We start from the raw sequence: 17,563 nt of genomic DNA on the forward strand, positions 1-17,563 counted from the left end.
AATTGACCTCATTTGAGTCAATTGGAGGTGTACCTGTGGATGTATTTCAAGGCCGACCTTCAAACTCAGTACCTCTTTGCTTGACATCATGGGGAAATCAAAAGAAATCAGCCAAGACCTCAGAAACAAATTGAAGACCTCCACAAGTCTGGTTCATCCTTGGGAGCAATTTCAAAACGCCTGAAGGTACCACGTTCATCTGTACAAACAATAGTACGCAAGTCTAAACACCATGGGACCATGCAGCCGTCATACCGCTCAGGAAGGAGACGCGTTCTGTCTCCTAGAGATAAACGTACTTTGGTGCGAAAAGTGCAAATCAATCCCAGAACAACAGCAAAGAACCTTGTGAAGATGTTGGAGGAAACAGGTACAAAAGTATCTATGACCACAGTAAAATTACTCCTATATTGACATAACCTAAAAGGCCACTCAGTAAGCAAGAAGCCACTGCTCCAACACCACCATAAAAAAGCCAGACTACGGTTTGCAACTGCACATGGGCACAAAGATCATAATTTTTTGAGAAATGTCCTCTGGTCTGATGAAACAAAAATAATGGGTCTTCCAAATGGACAATGACCCCAAGCATACTTCCAAAGTTGTGGCAAAATGGTTTAAGGAAAACAAAGTTAAAAGGTATTGGAGTGGCCATCACAAAACCCTGACCACAATCCCATAGAAAATTTGTGGGCAGAACTTAAAAAGCGAGCAAGGAGGCCTACAAACCTGACTCAGTTACACCAGCTCTGTCAGGAGGAATGGGACAAAATTCACCCAACTTATTATGGGAAGCTTGTGGAAGGCTACCCAAAACGTTTGACCCAAGTTAAACAATTTAAATGCAATGCTACCAAATACTAATTGAGTGTATGTAAACTTCTGACCCACTGGGAATGTGATGAAAGAAATAAAAGTGAAATAAATCATTCTCTCTACTATTATTCTGACATTTCACATTTTTTAAATAAAGTGGTGATCCTAACTGACCAAAAATAGGGAATTTTTACCAGGATTAAATGTCAGGAATTGTGAAAAACTGAGTTTAAATGTATTTGGCTAAGGTGTATGTAAATTTCTGACTTCATTTGTATATTGTTATTTTTTACTGCTGCTCTTTAATTACTTGTTACTTTTATCTCTTATTCTTATCCGTATTTTTTGACACTGCACTGTTGGTTAGGGGCTCGTAAGTAAGCATTTCACTGTAAGGTCGACATGTGATTTGATTTGATATATGGTGAGATGCTGGAGGAAGCCTTGAATAGGTCAGTAGCCTACAGTGCAATATGAGAAGAATGTAACTGCTGAATTTATGTAATTCTAAACTAAGTGTTTTGATAACTTTCAAATGTAGGAACAGGTCCATGTAAAATAAACAACCCTTTACATAACACCATAGAAGAAGTGTTCTGCTAATATAACAACGTTCACCTTTCACTTTTCATAGTCCTTCCCAGACGATACAGATACTGAGCCTGTCAGCATTTTGTCTGCTGGAAATGGGGCTACCTTATCAAACATGTCAGAGTGGTCATACCTTACTGTGTGGTGTCCCGTATACAACAGATCCTGGTGCAGAATACACAGGGTTTCTCCCTCCCCCAAAAAGACAATACAAGTAAAAGTTGTGTTGAGTAACATTTTAATGTAGAGTGCTAGGTCTCTCTCCATTCAGAGACATCAGTATTAAGCCTGTCTGTCAGAGTGCCAGGTCTCTCTCCATTCAGAGACATCAGTATCAAGCCTGTCTGTCAGAGTGCCAGGTCTCTCTCCATTCAGAGACATCAGTATTAAGCCTGTCTGTCAGAGTGCAAGGTCTGTCTCCATTCCGAGACGTCAGTTTCAAGCCTGTCTGTCAGAGTGCCAGGTCTCTCTCCATTCAGAGACATCAGTATTAAGCCTGTCTGTCAGAGTGCCAGGTCTCTCTCCATTCAGAGACATCAGTATCAAGCCTGTCTGTCAGAGTGCCAGGTCTCTCTCCATTCAGAGACATCAGTATTAAGCCTGTCTGTCAGAGTGCAAGGTCTGTCTCCATTCCGAGACGTCAGTTTCAAGCCTGTCTGTCAGAGTGCCAGGTCTCTCTCCACTCAGAGACATCAGTATCAAGCCTGTCTGTCAGAGTGCCAGGTCTGTCTCCATTCAAAGACATCAGTATCAAGCCTGTCTGTCAGAGTGCCAGGTCTGTCTCCATTCAGAGACATCAGTATCAAGCCTGTCTGTCAGAGTGCCAGGTCTGTCTCCATTCAAAGACATCAGTATCAAGCCTGTCTGTCAGAGTGCCAGGTCTGTCTCCATTCAGAGACATCAGTATCAAGCCTGTCTGTCAGAGTGCCAGGTCTCTCTCCATTCAGAGACATCAGTATTAAGCCTGTCTGTCAGAGTGCCAGGTCTGTCTCCATTCAGAGACATCAGTATCAAGCCTGTCTGTCAGAGTGCCAGGTCTCTCTCCATTCAGAGACATCATTATCAAGCCTGTCTGTCAGAGTGCCAGGTCTGTCTCCATTCAGAGACATCAGTATCAAGTCTGTCTGTCAGAGTGCCAGGTCTGTCTCCATTCAGAGACATCAGTATCAAGCCTGTCTGTCAGAGTGCCAGGTCTCTCTCCATTCAGAGACATCAGTATCAAGCCTGTCTGTCAGAGTGCCAGGTCTCTCTCCATTCAGAGACATCAGTATCAAGCCTGTCTGTCAGAGTGCCAGGTCTGTCTCCATTCAGAGACATCAGTATCAAGCCTGTCTGTCAGAGTGCCAGGTCTGTCTCCATTCAGAGACATCAGTATTAAGCCTGTCTGTCAGAGTGCCAGGTCTGTCTCCATTCAGAGACATCAGTATCAAGCCTGTCTGTCAGAGTGCCAGGTCTGTCTCCATTCAGAGACATCATCAGAGTGCCAGGTCTGTCTCCATTCAGAGACATCAGTATCAAGCCTGTCTGTCAGAGTGCCAGGTCTGTCTCCATTCAGAGACATCAGTATCAAGCTGTCTGTCAGAGTGCCAGGTCTGTCTCCATTCAGAGACATCAGTATCAAGCCTGTCTGTCAGAGTGCCAGGTCTGTCTCCATTCAGAGACATCAGTATCAAGCCTGTCTGTCAGAGTGCCAGGTCTCTCTCCATTCAGAGACATCAGTATCAAGCCTGTCTGTCAGAGTGCCAGGTCTCTCTCCATTCAGAGACATCAGTATCAAGCCTGTCTGTCAGAGTGCCAGGTCTCTCTCCATTCAGAGACATCAGTATCAAGCCTGTCTGTCAGAGTGCCATGTCTCTCTCCATTCAGAGACATCAGCCAAGTCTGTCTGTCAGGTGCTCTGTCTCCATTCAGAGACATCAGTATCAAGCCTGTCTGTCAGAGTGCCAGGTCTCTCTCCATTCAGAGACATCAGTATCAAGCCTGTCTGTCAGAGTGCCAGGTCTCTCTCCATTCAGAGACATCAGTATCAAGCCTGTCTGTCAGAGTGCCAGGTCTCTCTCCATTCAGAGACATCAGTATCAAGCCTGTCTGTCAGAGTGCCAGGTCTCTCTCCATTCAGAGACATCAGTATCAAGCCTGTCTGTCAGAGTGCCAGGTCTCTCTCCATTCAGAGACATCAGTATCAAGCCTGTCTGTCAGAGTGCCAGGTCTGTCTCCATTCAGAGACATCAGTATTAAGCCTGTCTGTCAGAGTGCCAGGTCTCTCTCCATTCAGAGACATCAGTATTAAGCCTGTCTGTCAGAGTGCCAGGTCTCTCTCCATTCAGAGACATCAGTATTAAGCCTGTCTGTCAGAGTGCCAGGTCTCTCTCCATTCAGAGACATCAGTATTAAGCCTGTCTGTCAGAGTGCCAGGTCTCTCTCCATTCAGAGACATCAGTATTAAGCCTGTCTGTCAGAGTGCCAGGTCTCTCTTCCATTCAGAGACATCAGTATTAAGCCTGTCTGTCAGAGTGCCAGGTCTCTCTCCATTCCCTGAGACGGTCAGTTTCAAGCCTGTCTGTCAGAGTGCCTGTCTCCATTCAGAGACAGGTCTCTCAGAGTGCCATTCAGAGACATCAGTATCAAGCCTGTCTGTCAGAGTGCAAGGTCTGTCTCCATTCCGAGACGTCAGTTTCAAGCCTGTCTGTCAGAGTGCCAGGTCTCTCTCCATTCAGAGACATCAGTATCAAGCCTGTCTGTCAGAGTGCCAGGTCTGTCTCCATTCAAAGACATCAGTATCAAGCCTGTCTGTCAGAGTGCCAGGTCTGTCTCCATTCAGAGACATCAGTATCAAGCCTGTCTGTCAGAGTGCCAGGTCTCTCTCCATTCAGAGACATCAGTATTAAGCCTGTCTGTCAGAGTGCCAGGTCTGTCTCCATTCAGAGACATCAGTATCAAGCCTGTCTGTCAGAGTGCCAGGTCTGTCTCCATTCAGAGACATCAGTATCTGTCAAGCCTGTCTGTCAGAGTGCCAGGTCTCTCTCCATTCAGAGACATCAGTATCAAGCCTGTCTGTCAGAGTGCCAGGTCTCTCTCCATTCAGAGACATCAGTATTAAGCCTGTCTGTCAGAGTGCCAGGTCTCTCTCCATTCAGAGACATCAGTATCAAGCCTCAGAGTGCCAGGTCTGTCTCCAAGAGACATCTGTCTGTCAGAGTGCCAGGTCTCTCTCCATTCAGAGACATCAGTATCAAGCCTGTCTGTCAGAGTGCCAGGTCTGTCTCCATTCATAGACATCAGTATTAAGCCTGTCTGTCAGAGTGCCAGGTCTCTCTCCATTCAGAGACATCAGTATCAAGCCTGTCTGTCAGAGTGCCAGGTCTCTCTCCATTCAGAGACATCAGTATCAAGCCTGTCTGTCAGAGTGCAAGGTCTGTCTCCATTCCGAGACGTCAGTTTCAAGCCTGTCTGTCAGAGTGCCAGGTCTCTCTCCATTCAGAGACATCAGTATCAAGCCTGTCTGTCAGAGTGCCAGGTCTGTCTCCATTCAGAGACATTCCTGTCTGTCAGAGATTCAGACATCAGTATCAAGCCTGTCTGTCAGAGTGCCAGGTCTCTCTCCATTCAGAGACATCAGTATCTGTATCCAAGCCTGTCTGTCAGAGTGCCAGGTCTGTCTCCATTCAGAGACATCAGTATCAAGCCTGTCTGTCAGAGTGCCAGGTCTGTCTCCATTCAGAGACATCAGTATCAAGCCTGTCTGTCAGAGTGCCAGGTCTGTCTCCATTCAGAGACATCAGTATCAAGCCTGTCTGTCAGAGTGCCAGGTCTCATTCAGAGACATCAGTATCAAGCCTGTCTGTCAGAGTGCCAGGTCTCTCTCCATTCAGAGACATCAGTATCAAGCCTGTCTGTCAGAGTGCCAGGTCTCTCTCCATTCAGAGACATCAGTATCAAGCCTGTCTGTCAGAGTGCCAGGTCTCTCTCCATTCAGAGACATCAGTATCAAGCCTGTCTGTCAGAGTGCCAGGTCTCTCTCCATTCAGAGACATCAGTATCAAGCCTGTCTGTCAGAGTGCCAGGTCTCTCTCCATTCAGTCAAGAGACATCAGTGCCTGTCTGTCAGAGTGCCAGGTCTGTCTCCATTCAGAGACATCAGTATTAAGCCTGTCTGTCAGAGTGCCAGGTCTCTCTCCATTCAGAGACATCAGTATTAAGCCTGTCTGTCAGAGTGCCAGGTCTCTCTCCATTCAGAGACATCAGTATCAAGCCTGTCTGTCAGAGTGCCAGGTCTGTCTCCATTCAGAGACATCAGTATTAAGCCTGTCTGTCAGAGTGCCAGGTCTGTCTCCATTCAGAGACATCAGTATCAAGCCTGTCTGTCAGAGTGCAAGGTCTGTCTCCATTCTGAGACGTCAGTTTCAAGCCTGTCTGTCAGAGTGCCAGGTCTCTCTCCATTCAGAGACATCAGTATCAAGCCTGTCTGTCAGAGTGCCAGGTCTGTCTCCATTCAAAGACATCAGTATCAAGCCCGTCTGTCAGAGTGCCATCAAGCCTGTCTGTCAGAGTGCCAGGTCTGTCTCCATTCAGAGACATCAGTATCAAGCCTGTCTGTCAGAGTGCCAGGTCTGTCTCCATTCAGAGACATCAGTATCAAGCCTGTCTGTCAGAGTGCCAGGTCTGTCTCCATTCAGAGACATCAGTATCAAGCCTGTCTGTCAGAGTGCCAGGTCTCTCTCCATTCAGAGACATCAGTATCAAGCCTGTCTGTCAGAGTGCCAGGTCTGTCTCCATTCAGAGACATCAGTATCAAGCCTGTCTGTCAGAGTGCCAGGTCTCTCTCCATTCAGAGACATCAGTATCAAGCCTGTCTGTCAGAGTGCCAGGTCTGTCTCCATTCAGAGACATCAGTATCAAGCCTGTCTGTCAGAGTGCCAGGTCTGTCTCCATTCAGAGACATCAGTATCAAGCCTGTCTGTCAGAGTGCCAGGTCTGTCTCCATTCAGAGACATTCAGAGACATCAGTATATCAAGCCTGTCTGTCAGAGTGCCTCTCTCCATTCAGTCTCCATTCAGAGACATCAGTATCAAGCCTGTCTGTCAGAGTGCCAGGTCTGTCTCCATTCAGAGACATCAGTATCAAGCCTGTCTGTCAGAGTGCCAGGTCTGTCATTCAGAGACATCAGTATCAAGCCTGTCTGTCAGAGTCTCTCTCCATTCAGAGACATCAGTATCAGAGTGCCAGGTCTGTCTCCATTCAGAGACATCAGTATCAAGCCTGTCTGTCAGAGTGCCAGGTCTCTCTCCATTCAGAGACATCAGTATCAAGCCTGTCTGTCAGAGTGCCAGGTCTCTCTCAAGCCTGTCTGTCAGAGTGCCATCATTCAGAGACATCAGTATCAAGCCTGTCTGTCAGAGTGCCAGGTCTCTCTCCATTCAGAGACATCAGTATCAAGCCTGTCTGTCAGAGTGCCAGGTCTCTCTCCATTCAGAGACATCAGTATCAAGCCTGTCTGTCAGAGTGCCAGGTCTCTCTCCATTCAGAGACATCAGTATCAAGCCTGTCTGTCAGAGTGCCAGGTCTGTCTCCATTCAGAGACATCAGTATTAAGCCTGTCTGTCAGAGTGCCAGGTCTCTCTCCATTCAGAGACATCAGTATTAAGCCTGTCTGTCAGAGTGCCAGGTCTCTCTCCATTCAGAGACATCAGTATTAAGCCTGTCTGTCAGAGTGCCAGGTCTCTCTCCATTCAGAGACATCAGTATTAAGCCTGTCTGTCAGAGTACCAGGTCTCTCTCCATTCAGAGACATCAGTATTAAGCCTGTCTGTCAGAGTGCCAGGTCTATTAAGCTCTCCATTCAGAGACATCAGTATTAAGCCTGTCTGTCAGAGTGCCAGGTCTCTCTCCATTCAGAGACATCAGTATTAAGCCTGTCTGTCAGAGTGCCAGGTCTCTCTCCATTCAGAGACATCAGTATTAAGCCTGTCTGTCAGAGTGCCAGGTCTGTCTCCATTCAGAGACATCAGTATCAAGCCTGTCTGTCAGAGTGCCAGGTCTCTCTCCATTCAGAGACATCAGTATCAAGCCTGTCTGTCAGAGTGCCAGGTCTGTCTCCATTCAGAGACATCAGACATCAGTATTCAAGCCTGTCTGTCAGAGTGTCCAGGTCTGTCTCCATTCAGAGACATCAGTATCAAGCCTGTCTGTCAGAGTGCAAGGTCTGTCTCCATTCTGAGACGTCAGTTTCAAGCCTGTCTGTCAGAGTGCCAGGTCTCTCTCCATTCAGAGACATCAGTATCAAGCCTGTCTGTCAGAGTGCCAGGTCTGTCTCCATTCAAAGACATCAGTATCAAGCCTGTCTGTCAGAGTGCCAGGTCTGTCTCCATTCAGAGATATCAGTATCAAGCCTGTCTGTCAGAGTGCCAGGTCTGTCTCCATTCAAAGACATCAGTATCAAGCCTGTCTGTCAGAGTGCCAGGTCTGTCTCCATTCAGAGACATCAGTATCAAGCCTGTCTGTCAGAGTGCCAGGTCTCTCTCCATTCAGAGACATCAGTATTAAGCCTGTCTGTCAGAGTGCCAGGTCTGTCTCCATTCAGAGACATCAGTATCAAGCCTGTCTGTCAGAGTGCCAGGTCTGTCTCCATTCAAAGACATCAGTATCAAGCCTGTCTGTCAGAGTGCCAGGTCTGTCTCCATTCAGAGACATCAGTATCAAGCCTGTCTGTCAGAGTGCCAGGTCTGTCTCCATTCAGAGACATCAGTATCAAGCCTGTCTGTCAGAGTGCCAGGTCTCTCTCCATTCAGAGACATCAGTATCAAGCCTGTCTGTCAGAGTGCCAGGTCTGTCTCCATTCAGAGACATCAGTATCAGCCAGTGCCTGTCTGTCAGAGTGCCAGGTCTCTCTCCATTCAGAGACATCAGTATTAAGCCTGTCTGTCAGAGTGCCAGGTCTCTCTCCATTCAGAGACATCAGTATCAAGCCTGTCTGTCAGAGTGCCAGGTCTCTCTCCATTCAGAGACATCAGTATTAAGCCTGTCTGTCAGAGTGCCAGGTCTCTCCCATTCAGAGACATCAGTATCAAGCCTGTCTGTCAGAGTGCCAGGTCTCTCTCCATTCAGAGACATCAGTATCAAGCCTGTCTGTCAGAGTGCCTGTCTCCATTCAGGTCTATCAAGCCTGTCTCAGAGTGCATTCATTCAGAGACATCAGTATCAAGCCTGTCTGTCAGAGTGCCAGGTCTGTCTCCATTCAGAGACATCAGTATCAAGCCTGTCTGTCAGAGTGCCAGGTCTCTCTCCATTCAGAGACATCAGTATCAAGCCTGTCTGTCAGAGTGCCAGGTCTCTCTCCATTCAGAGACATCAGTATCAAGCCTGTCTGTCAGAGTGCCAGGTCTCTCTCCATTCAGAGACATCAGTATCAAGCCTGTCTGTCAGAGTGCCAGGTCTCTCTCCATTCAGAGACATCAGTATCAAGCCTGTCCAGAGTGCCAGGTCTCTCTCCATTCAGAGACATCAGTATCAAGCCTGTCTGTCAGAGTGCCAGGTCTCTCTCCATTCAGAGACATCAGTATCAAGCCTGTCTGTCAGAGTGCCAGGTCTGTCTCCATTCAGAGACATCAGTATTAAGCCTGTCTGTCAGAGTGCCAGGTCTCTCTCCATTCAGAGACATCAGTATCAAGCCTGTCTGTCAGAGTGCCAGGTCTCTCTCCATTCAGAGACATCAGTATTAAGCCTGTCTGTCAGAGTGCCAGGTCTGTCTCCATTCAGAGACATCAGTATCAAGCCTGTCTGTCAGAGTGCCAGGTCTGTCTCCATTCAGAGACATCAGTATCAAGCCTGTCTGTCAGAGTGCCAGGTCTGTCTCCATTCAGAGACATCAGTATCAGAGTGCCAGGTCTCTCTCCATTCAGAGACATCAGTATCAAGCCTGTCTGTCAGAGTGCCAGGTCTGTCTCCATTCAGAGACATCAGTATTAAGCCTGTCTGTCAGAGTGCCAGGTCTCTCTCCATTCAGAGACATCAGTATTAAGCCTGTCTGTCAGAGTGCCAGGTCTCTCTCCATTCAGAGACATCAGTATCAAGCCTGTCTGTCAGAGTGCCAGGTCTCTCTCCATTCAGAGACATCAGTATTAAGCCTGTCTGACATCAGAGTGCCAGGTCAGAGTGCCAGGTCTCTCTCCATTCAGAGACATCAGTATCAAGCCTGTCTGTCAGAGTGCCAGGTCTCTCTCCATTCAGAGACATCAGTATCAAGCCTGTCTGTCAGAGTGCCAGGTCTCTCTCCATTCAGAGACATCAGTATCAAGCCTGTCTGTCAGAGTGCCAGGTCTCTCTCCATTCAGAGACATCAGTATCAAGCCTGTCTGTCAGAGTGCCAGGTCTCTCTCCATTCAGAGACATCAGTATCAAGCCTGTCTGTCAGAGTGCCAGGTCTCTCTCCATTCAGAGACATCAGTATCAAGCCTGTCTGTCAGAGTGCCAGGTCTCTCTCCATTCAGAGACATCAGTATCAAGCCTGTCTGTCAGAGTGCCAGGTCTCTCTCCATTCAGAGACATCAGTATCAAGCCTGTCTGTCAGAGTGCCAGGTCTCTCTCCATTCAGAGACATCAGTATCAAGCCTGTCTGTCAGAGTGCCAGGTCTCTCTCCATTCAGAGACATCAGTATCAAGCCTGTCTGTCAGAGTGCCAGGTCTGTCTCCATTCAGAGACATCAGTATTAAGCCTGTCTGTCAGAGTGCCAGGTCTCTCTCCATTCAGAGACATCAGTATCAAGCCTGTCTGTCAGAGTGCCAGGTCTCTCTCCATTCAGAGACATCAGTATTAAGCCTGTCTGTCAGAGTGCCAGGTCTGTCTCCATTCAGAGACATCAGTATCAAGCCTGTCTGTCAGAGTGCCAGGTCTGTCTCCATTCAGAGACATCAGTATCAAGCCTGTCTGTCAGAGTGCCAGGTCTGTCTCCATTCAGAGACATCAGTATCAAGCCTGTCTGTCAGAGTGCCAGGTCTCTCTCCATTCAGAGACATCAGTATCAAGCCTGTCTGTCAGAGTGCCAGGTCTGTCTCCATTCAGAGACATCAGTATTAAGCCTGTCTGTCAGAGTGCCAGGTCTCTCTCCATTCAGAGACATCAGTATTAAGCCTGTCTGTCAGAGTGCCAGGTCTCTCTCCATTCAGAGACATCAGTATCAAGCCTGTCTGTCAGAGTGCCAGGTCTCTCTCCATTCAGAGACATCAGTATTAAGCCTGTCTGTCAGAGTGCCAGGTCTCTCTCCATTCAGAGACATCAGTATCAAGCCTGTCTGTCAGAGTGCCAGGTCTCTCTCCATTCAGAGACATCAGTATCAAGCCTGTCTGTCAGAGTGCCAGGTCTGTCTCCATTCAGAGACATCAGTATCAAGCCTGTCTGTCAGAGTGCCAGGTCTGTCTCCATTCAGAGACATCAGTATCAAGCCTGTCTGTCAGAGTGCCAGGTCTCTCTCCATTCAGAGACATCAGTATCAAGCCTGTCTGTCAGAGTGCCAGGTCTCTCTCCATTCAGAGACATCAGTATCAAGCCTGTCTGTCAGAGTGCCAGGTCTCTCTCCATTCAGAGACATCAGTATCAAGCCTGTCTGTCAGAGTGCCAGGTCTCTCTCCATTCAGAGACATCAGTATCAAGCCTGTCTGTCAGAGTGCCAGGTCTCTCTCCATTCAGAGACATCAGTATCAAGCCTGTCTGTCAGAGTGCCAGGTCTCTCTCCATTCAGAGACATCAGTATCAAGCCTGTCTGTCAGAGTGCCAGGTCTGTCTCCATTCAGAGACATCAGTATCAAGCCTGTCTGTCAGAGTGCCAGGTCTCTCTCCATTCAGAGACATCAGTATTAAGCCTGTCTGTCAGAGTGCCAGGTCTGTCTCCATTCAGAGACATCAGTATCAAGCCTGTCTGTCAGAGTGCCAGGTCTGTCTCCATTCAGAGACATCAGTATCAAGCCTGTCTGTCAGAGTGCCAGGTCTCTCTCCATTCAGAGACATCAGTATCAAGCCTGTCTGTCAGAGTGCCAGGTCTCTCTCCATTCAGAGACATCAGTATCAAGCCTGTCTGTCAGAGTGCCAGGTCTGTCTCCATTCAGAGACATCAGTATTAAGCCTGTCTGTCAGAGTGCCAGGTCTCTCTCCATTCAGAGACATCAGTATCAAGCCTGTCTGTCAGAGTGCCAGGTCTCTCTCCATTCAGAGACATCAGTATCAAGCCTGTCTGTCAGTCTGGACTTCATCCCATCATCTTGCAAGTCTCCATGTTCTGGCTCCATACATGTTACACACAGTCAATGTTCTAAGACCAGTGGCAGTTAGGATAGGTGATATCTGACAAACAAACATATACTATGTTGAAGTTTGAACAGGTCAAACTAAACCTACCTAACTCTGGTCTCCCCATCGACAACTGTTGGTGAGCAGGCAAGAGGTGAGTCTGGAGGTAAGGTCTTTGCAAGTGTCTCGTTGATGGGCATAGCAGTTTAGATCAGCTCCTGAACCCTCCTCAAATATACTGGTCGTAACACACAAACACACACACAGAGCACTGATTACATTATCAATGGTAGTTATGATTAGCCTGGTGAAAACAACCTGATCACTGCATACACCTTTCTATTCCACTTCAGATATTATGATATGTAATGTGAAATAGAATGGTGAACACAGCGATCAGGCAGGTTCCACCAGGTTAGGTTATCAAGGTGAATTGGGACAAAACTCAAAACTGTTTTGACCTTTAACTAGGTCAAATGTCACCAACCCTGTTCCATTTACAGGAATGCTCACAGCGAGGGCAAGTCTACATGATGCTGAGGGTGCCCTTGCTGGTCTTCTCTATGTTGCATGTTTGGCTGCAAACTGGACATCTCTCAAACAACTGCAGCAAACAATCCTCATAAAGAATGTACACTACATGACCAAGAGTACGTGGACACCTGATCGTCGAACATCTAATTCCAAAACCATGGGCATTAGTATGGAGTTGGTTCCCCATTTGCTGCTATAACATCCTCCACTCTTCTGGGAAGGCTTTCCACTAGATGTTGGAACATTGCTGCTATAACAGCCTCCACTCTTCTGGGAAGGCTTTCCACTAGATGTTGGAACATTGATGCTTTAACAGCCTCCACTCTTCTGGGAAGGCTTTCCACTAGATGTCGGAACATTGATGTTATAACAGCCTCCACTCTTCTGGGAAGACTTTCCAATAGATGTTGGAACATTGATGCTATAACAGCCTCCACTCTTCTGGGAAGGCTTTCCATTAGATGTTGGAACATTGCTGCCATAACAGCCTCCACTCTTCTGGGAAGGCTTTCCATTAGATGTTGGAACATTGCTGCTATAACAGCCTCCACTCTTCTGGGAAGGCTTTCCACTAGATGTTGGAACATTGCTGCCATAACAGCCTCCACTCTTCTGGGAAGGCTTTCCATTAGATGTTGGAACATTGCTGCTATAACAGCCTCCACTCTTCTGGGAAGGCTTTCCACTAGATGTTGGAACATTGCTGCAATAACAGCCTCTACTCTTCTGGGAAGGCTTTCCACTAGATGTTGGAACATTGCTGCTATAACAGCCTCCACTCTTCTGGGAAGGCTTTCCACTAGATGTTGGAACATTGCTGCTATAACAGCCTCCACTCTTCTGGGAAGGCTTTCCACTAGATGTTGGAACATTGCTGCTATAACAGCCTCCACTCTTCTGGGAAGGCTTTCCACTAGATGTTGGAACATTGCTCCAGGGACTTATTTCCATTCACAAGAGCATAAGTGAGGTCGGGCACTGATGTTTGTCGATTAGGCCTGGCTCGCAGTCGGCGTTCCAATTCATCCCGAAGATGTTTGATGGGGTTTAGGTCAGGCCAGTCAAGTTCTTCCACACTGATCTCGACAAACCATTTGTGTATGGACCTCGCTTTGTGCACGGGGGCATTGTCATGCTGAAACAAGAAAGGGCCTTCCCAAAACTGTTTCCACAAAGTTGGAAGCACAGAATCATCTAGAATGTCATTGTATGTTGCAGCGTTAAGATTTCCCTTCACTGGAACTAAGGGGCTCGAACCATGAAAATCATGCCCAGGCCATTATTCCTCCTCCACCAAAATTTACAGCTGGCACTATGCATTGGGACAGGTAGCGTTCTCCTGGCATCCACCAAACTCAGATTTGTCTGTCCGACTGCCAGATGGTGAAGCGTGATCTTAGGCTTGGATGTTTGGCAATGGAAAACCATTTCATGAAGCTCCAGACAAACTGTTTTTTGTGCTGACGTTGCTTACAGAGGCAGTTTGGGACTTGGTAGTGAGTTGTGCAACCAAGCTCTACGAGTTTCAGCACTCGGCGGTCCTTTTCTGTGAACTTGTGTGGCCTCTTCACGGCTGAGTCATTGTTGCTCCTAGGCATTTCCACTTCAAAATAACAGCACTTACAGTTGACCAGGGCAGCTCTATCAGGGCATAAATTTGACGAACTGACTTGTTGGAAAGGTGGCATCTCATGACGGTGCAATGCTGAAAGTCACTGATCATTTCAGTATGGGCCATCCTACTGCCAATGTTTGTTTTTGGAGATTACATGGCTGTGTGCTCAATATTATACTACACCTGTCAGCAATGGGGAGGCAGGTAGCCTAGTGGTTAGAGTGTAGAGGTGGCAGGTAGCCTAGTGGTTAGAGTGTAGAGGTGGCAGGTAGCCTAGTGGTTAGAGTGTAGAGGTGGCAGGTAGCCTAGTGGTTAGAGCGTTGGTCCAGTAGCCAGAAGGTTGCTAGATCAAATCCCAGAGCTGACAAGGTGAAAAATATGTTGTTCTGCCCCTGAACAAGTCTGTTAACCCAATGTTTCCAGGCTGTCATTGTAAATAAGAATTTGTCCTTAATTGACTTGCTTAGTTAAATAAAAACAGGTGTGGCTGAATGGCAAAATCCACATACTTTTGGCCATGTAGTGTACTTCCTCATCTTATGAGGTGGTGTTAACTGGGAAGCCCTGTGACAGGGTGATACAATAGGCAGTCAAGTGTTAAATCAATTTTTTTTATAAAGAAAGTGACAAAGATTTTTGATAATGGCTCTTCAACTTGTATCTGCTTGGCTGGGTAATTAACCTACTGGTTTATCAAATTAGGTATTTTTTATACAACTTTTCACATAACACACATTAAATAAAATAAAATCAAAGCAAATGTATTTGTCACATACACATGGTTAGCAGATGTTAATGCGAGATGATATGATATGATGATATGGTATGTAAACATTATATTAAGTGGCATTGTTTAAAGTGGCTAGTGATACATTTTTCCATACATTTTCCATTATTAAAGTGGCTGGAGTTGAGTCAGTATGTTGGCAGCGGCCACTCAATGTTAGTGGTGGCTGTTAAACAGTCTGATGGCCTTGAGATAGAAGCTGTTTTTCAGTTTCTCTGTCCCTGCTTTGATGTACCTGTACTGACCTCACCTTCTGGATGATAGCAGGGTGAACAGGCAGTGGCTCGGGTGGTTGTTGTCCTTGATGATCTTTATGGCCTTCCTGTGACATCGCGTGGTGTAGGTGTCCTGGAAGGCAGGTAGTTTGCCCCCGGTGATGCATTGTGCAGACCTCAGTACCCTCTGGAGAGCCTTACGGTTGTGGGTGGAGCAGTTGCCGTACCAGGCGGTGATACAGCCCGGCAGGATGCTCTCGATTGTGCATCTGTAAAAGTTTGTGAGTGCTTTTAGTGACAAGCGTAATTTCTTCAGCCTCCTGAGGTTGAAGAGGCGCTGCTGCACCTTCTTCATCACACTGTCTGTGTGGGTGGACCAATTCAGTTTGTCCGTGATGTGTACGCCAAGGAACTTAAAACTTACTACCCTCTCCACTACTGTCCCGTCGATGTGGATAGGGGGGTGCTCCCTCTGCTGTTTCCTGAAGTCCACGATCATCTCCTTTGTTTTGTTGACATTGAGTGTGGGGTTATTTTCCTGACACCACACTCCGAGGGCCCTCACCTCCTCCCTGTAGGCCATCTCGTCGTTGTTGGTAATCAAGCCTACCACTATAGTGTCGTCTGCAAACTTGATGATTGAGTTGGAGGTGTGCATGGCCAGGCAGTCGTGGGTGAACAGGGAGTACAGGAGAGGGCTCAGAACGCACCCTTGTGGAGCCCCAGTGTCGAGGATCAGCGGGGTGGAGATGTTGTTACCTACCCTCACCACCTGGGGGCGGGCCATCAGAAGTCCAGTACCCAGTTGCACAGGGCGGGGTCGAGACCCAGGGTCTCGAGCTTGATGACGAGTTTGGAGGGTATTATGGTGTTAAATGCTGAGCTGTAGTCGATGAACAGCATTCTCACATAGGTAGTCCTCTTGTCCAGATGGGTTAGGGCAGTGTTCAGTGTGGTTCGATTGCGGTGTCTGTGGACCTATTGGGGCGGTAAGCAAATTGTAGTGGGTCTAGGGTGTCAGGTAGGGTGGAGGTGATATGGTCCTTGACTAGTCTCTCAAAGCACTTCATGATGACGGAAGTGAGTGATATGGGTCAGTAGTCGTTTAGCTCAGTTACCTTAGCTTTCTTGGGAACAGGAATAATGATGGCCCTCTTGAAGCATGTGGGAACAGCAGACTGGGATAAGGATTGATTGAATATGTCCGTAAACACACCGGCCAGCTGGTCTGCGCATGCTCTGAGGACGCGGCTGGGGATGCCGTCTGGGCCTACAGCCTTGCGAGGGTTAACACGTTTAAATGTTTTACTCACTTCGGCTACAGTGAAGGAGAGTCCGCAGGTTTTGGTAGCGGGCAGTGTCAGTGGCACTGTATTGTCCTCAAAGCGAGCAAAGAAGTTGTTTAGTCTGTCTGGGAGCAAGACATCCTGGACCACGACGGGGCTGGTTTTCTTTTTGTAATCCGTGATTGACTGTAGACCCTGCCACATACCTCTTGTGTCTGAGCCATTGAATTGCGACTCTACTTTGTCTCTATACTGACGCTTAGCTTGTTTGATTGCCTTGCGGAGGGAATAGCTACACTGTTTGTATTCGGTCATGTTTCCGGTCACATTGCCCTGGTTAAAAGCAGTGGTTTGTGCTTTCAGTTTCTTGCGAATGCTGCCATCAATCCACGGTTTCTGGTTTGGGAATTTTTTAATAGTTGCTGTGGGTACGACATTGCCGATGCACTTGCTAATAAACTCGCTCACCGAATCACATGGAACTTGGTAAAAGGAGGCATGATTTGTGCTATAATAGGTGGCTAGTTATTGAATGATTTCTCCTTCATAACAATGAGGCACATCCAGTAACGTCCTGTCCTCCTTCACACTCTCTATGTGCCTTTGGTACCTAGTAGTGACTGTTTGTGACTAGGAGGATTTTTCAGATGAGCGGGCTTAATCATTTTTTTCGCTTTCATTTTTATTCCTCCCTGTTATGGTCCTGAACCTTAATCGCCTCTCTCTCTCTCTCTCTCTCTCTCTCTCTCACTTTCTGTCTTTCTTTCTTACTTTCTGTCTTTCTTTCTGGAATCTGCAGTAGTGGGAAACAGTGCCACTGAACGCCATACCACCGTTGTTATTGTTTTTGTTGCAGAGCTGAGGAGCATCGTGCAGCATGGTAAAAAAAATACTGTACATATTGTGCTCTTCTATAAAACAGTGTTCATTGTTTGCAGTAACTTCTTTTGTTGTTCTAATATCACAGATGTGGCTGTTTCACCATTTTGGAATCCAGCTTTAAGTTGTTATGTTCTAAATCCTAAGGTCTTACTGACCTAAGGGTCGATACATTATAACCATATAGCCTGTTAGACCCTTGGGTCTTCATGAACCTAAGGTCTTAATAACCTGAGGGTTGAATCATTGCCATAACAAAGCCAATTGTTATTTCCCTGGGGAGTATTTACAGGACATTGATATCTAGCTCCTGTTTTTTCCCGTGGATGGTCTTTCAGTGTAATTTCCCTTCTCCACACGTGGATGTGGGTGTCCATGTACTGTGAGTCGTTTTCCCGTGGTGGTTCTTTCTGTGGGTTCCACTCACTGTGGCTGTGTCCTGTGTTGTTTCCCTTCTCCACACGTGGATGTATTCTATAGTCTCTTCTCATCCCGTTTTCTATTCTGTTCCATCAGGCTCAGCTGGCCCTGTCGTCTCCCTCTGGATCTGGGGTGGGTCT

The 17,563-nt window shown here is 47.3% G+C and overlaps 1 protein-coding gene across 1 annotated transcript in view; it reads left to right on the forward strand.

The window, feature by feature from the left end:
• LOC112240033 (leucine-rich repeat-containing protein 3-like) overlaps nucleotides 1-17,563 on the forward strand; it is a 36,750-nt gene that overhangs the window by 16,881 nt on the left and 2,306 nt on the right. The window contains exon 3 of the mRNA XM_042323731.1: nucleotides 17,520-17,555. Within this exon, the coding sequence (XP_042179665.1) occupies nucleotides 17,520-17,555 (36 nt within the window). The remainder of the gene's footprint in view (nucleotides 1-17,519; nucleotides 17,556-17,563) is intronic.

This window comes from Oncorhynchus tshawytscha, linkage group LG07 (assembly GCF_018296145.1).
Source record: "Oncorhynchus tshawytscha isolate Ot180627B linkage group LG07, Otsh_v2.0, whole genome shotgun sequence".
Lineage (NCBI taxonomy): Eukaryota > Metazoa > Chordata > Actinopteri > Salmoniformes > Salmonidae > Oncorhynchus > Oncorhynchus tshawytscha.